At 31.1% G+C, this 3,047-nt stretch overlaps 1 protein-coding gene across 1 annotated transcript; it reads right to left on the reverse strand.

Moving 5' to 3' along the window:
* Positions 1–1,017: 1,017 nt before the first annotated feature.
* LOC127074333 (homeobox-leucine zipper protein HAT22) lies at positions 1,018–2,667 on the reverse strand. Its single transcript, XM_051015641.1, has 3 exons — positions 1,978–2,667; positions 1,789–1,868; positions 1,018–1,626 (listed from the first exon to the last, which is right to left on the reverse strand). The coding sequence occupies exons 1-3, from the start codon at positions 2,416–2,418 to the stop codon at positions 1,341–1,343; spliced, it is 807 nt and encodes a 268-aa protein (XP_050871598.1). The 5' UTR covers positions 2,419–2,667; the 3' UTR covers positions 1,018–1,340.
* Between the last annotated feature and the right edge of the window lie 380 nt (positions 2,668–3,047).

Here is a 3,047-nt window from a genome sequence, read left to right on the forward strand (position 1 = left end):
ATATCTATTAACAATCATGAAAATCAATTACATGTTTGGGGCAATTAATTGAGGCAAAAAGGAATGGAAAAAAGGACCTTGAGAAAAAGATCTCATGTTGATTTTGAGAGAGACGCATAGCAATTGGGTCTTCACGTGGGGGTGTGACCTACAAATTGCCTTTAAGGGTAAATCATATCACGAGAAGAAACCACGTACGTGTACGCATCATAATCAACTTAAAAACAATAAATGAATTTAATTTTGATACATCATTTTAAAACATTATAAAAATTTAATTTTGATACATACAATACAACATGAATTTGACACAACATGAGGTTGGTTGGAACGTTGTATAATTTTATTTACAGTAAAAAAAAAGTATGTGAATTAAATACAATAAGTAAATAATTTGATAAAAAAGAAATGTGAATATCTCTTTTGTTTGTTTGTTAATTTTCCATTGATTCTTTCTTTTCACACAAGCTTATCTCTCTAACTACTCTCTCACTAATTCAGTTACTCTTTTAGCAACTGATTTGCAGACAGAAACACGTGACCTAACCTCCTTCTCCACGCCTTTGAACCTTTCTCTAACTTAATAATTGTCTCAAATTATGTATCTTTGACTATATACTTTTTAATACTCATCAATTTATGCATCCAATTAAGGATGCTATAACATTGTTAGAGTCAACACACCAATGATTATGAAAATAAATACTCCTATTTTTCATATATAATATTAAATTAATTCTTTATGTTTTTTTTTTTTAAAATCAATATTTAATCTACTGGATCGACTAATTCATTTCAGAGTCAGTTCTAGTATAATTTCAATCCCCTTTTAATCCCAGTAGTAGATAATCAAATCATGATTATATCATTCTATATGTCAAAGAAACTTTTTATTAATTAAAATAATATTAAGAATTATTTAACAATTTTTTAAAAGTTAAAATCTGAAAAAATATGTGGCTTAAGCATTAAGATATCAAATCTATAAAAATAAATATACTCTCAACACAAGAAAAATGAACAATAAAATGATAAAAAATATTTATACCTTCATATATATATATATATATAATATATATATATATAGATAATGTCTATTATAAAAATTTACAACATATATAATAAAAGGAAAATAAAAGAACAAAAAAAGAAAAAAAAAGTAATATCATAATCAATTACTAATTTCTACAGTATTAATTAATTACACCCTTTAACCTTTCAGAAGCTAGCTGTAGTTCACAAACATTTCCCCTCAACCAAAAAATACAAAGGTTGTGTGGGAAAGTACTCTTGTTGTTTTCTTCTTTTCTTTTTCTTTTATCCCTTTTCATAGTAACAAATCAACATGCTGCAGAAGAATTTGTGAAGGGATTGTAAAAGTGAGGTTTAGGAGCCATTGAAAAATTGCCCTTATTGGAAGAACCACCATTAACACCACCACCTAGCCTCTCACAAGAAGGGCACATAGTAAGGGTTGCAGCAGGCATAGGCATATACAAAGGTTGTGCTTGTTTCAGTGCCTTTAGTTCTTGAACCTCTTTTTGTAGCCTTCTGTTTTCATCTGTTAATGTTTCACAACATTTCTTTAGGAACTCACAATCCACCTCTGTTTGCTTCAGCTTTGTTCTGTTACACCCACACCAAAAAAATATCTCAATATTCATCTCTAAAATCCATAAAAAAAAATATACACAAATATGTATATAAAAAATTCATAAATATGTACTGTTAAATCAGCTCAGTTGATGGTTGTACTGGGACGTCAGGGCAGAGACGCTAAATATTTACCTGGCTCTGCGGTTCTGGAACCAGACTTCAACTTGTCGAGCGGTTAGATTTAACTCTCGGGCTAAGGCTTGCTTCTGTTTCTGTAAATTTGTTGAAAAGTTTGATAAATAAATGATAAAAGAAAAAAAAAGTAAGAATTTGATAATTGGAGATAAAACTATGAAAAGAGAGATTTTGAATTATGATTACAGGGTTGAGAGTGCTGTGTTGTTTGAAGCTTTCTTCGAGCATGGCGGATTGATCTTTGGTGAGTCTAAGTTTCTTCCTAGCTGTGGTGACACCGTCTTCTTCTTCGTCGCTAATTCTGGAAGAAACTCTTTCAGTCTCAGTTATTTCGATTTCTTCACTGCTAACATCTCTTTCTCTTTTCACTCTACCACTAGAGAAAGACGAAACAACGCTATGGAGAGGTGAGTTTGTCTGTGTAGAAAAATCAAGAGGTTCTTCGTAGTAACTAGATAAACCCAACGTTAAAGATGGTTCAGCTTCATAGTTGTTGTTACTTGAGGAATAAGGTTTTGCAACGTTGTTGTTGGTTGGTGGTGTGTCTTGTTTGGTAAGAGTAAGAGCTAAACCTAGAAGAAGAAGGTTTGAGTTGTTATTTCCAGCATCTTGGTTATTAAGACCCATCAAGTTAGAGAGAGATTGATGAAATGAGGTGATTGTGTGAAGGGAAGGGGAGAGAAGAGAGGTTATAAGGGAAGAATGGGATGATTAGATGATGGTGTGGTTATATAAAGTTTTGTGGGAGTAAATTGGGGGAAAGAGAATGAATGAGACTTTTTGTGGGGGCATTTGGTGGGTGGGTGGGTGTGTGTGGATATGATTATTAGGAGAATTATTATTGTTATGGTTATTGTTATTAATCTAAGGGTGGAATGAGTAGAGAAATGAAATTAAGGAAATAATTATATATTGATGAGTATAAGAGATGTATGAATTTATATATGTAATATAATTGGGAAAAGGTAGAGACCATGACTATATAAACATGGGGTTATCTTATAGACAATAATTCAAAGCATCAAGAGACCATTTATAGTATAGACAATGGTCCCTTTTTTCTTATTAAGTGTCATTTATAAGATTGTGCCTTAATATCTTCTACCATGTTTAACACATTTTTAAATATTATTATAGAAAATGTGACCATTTCTCATACTTCAATATCTTGGAGTTGGATAGGGAGTTTAGAGGAGAGAGATGCCTTTAGAGAATATTGATAAAAAAAAAGGTAAATCTTACATTTTATTTGAGAG

This window comes from Lathyrus oleraceus, chromosome 4, assembly GCF_024323335.1.
Source record: "Lathyrus oleraceus cultivar Zhongwan6 chromosome 4, CAAS_Psat_ZW6_1.0, whole genome shotgun sequence".
Taxonomy (NCBI): Eukaryota; Viridiplantae; Streptophyta; class Magnoliopsida; order Fabales; family Fabaceae; genus Lathyrus; species Lathyrus oleraceus.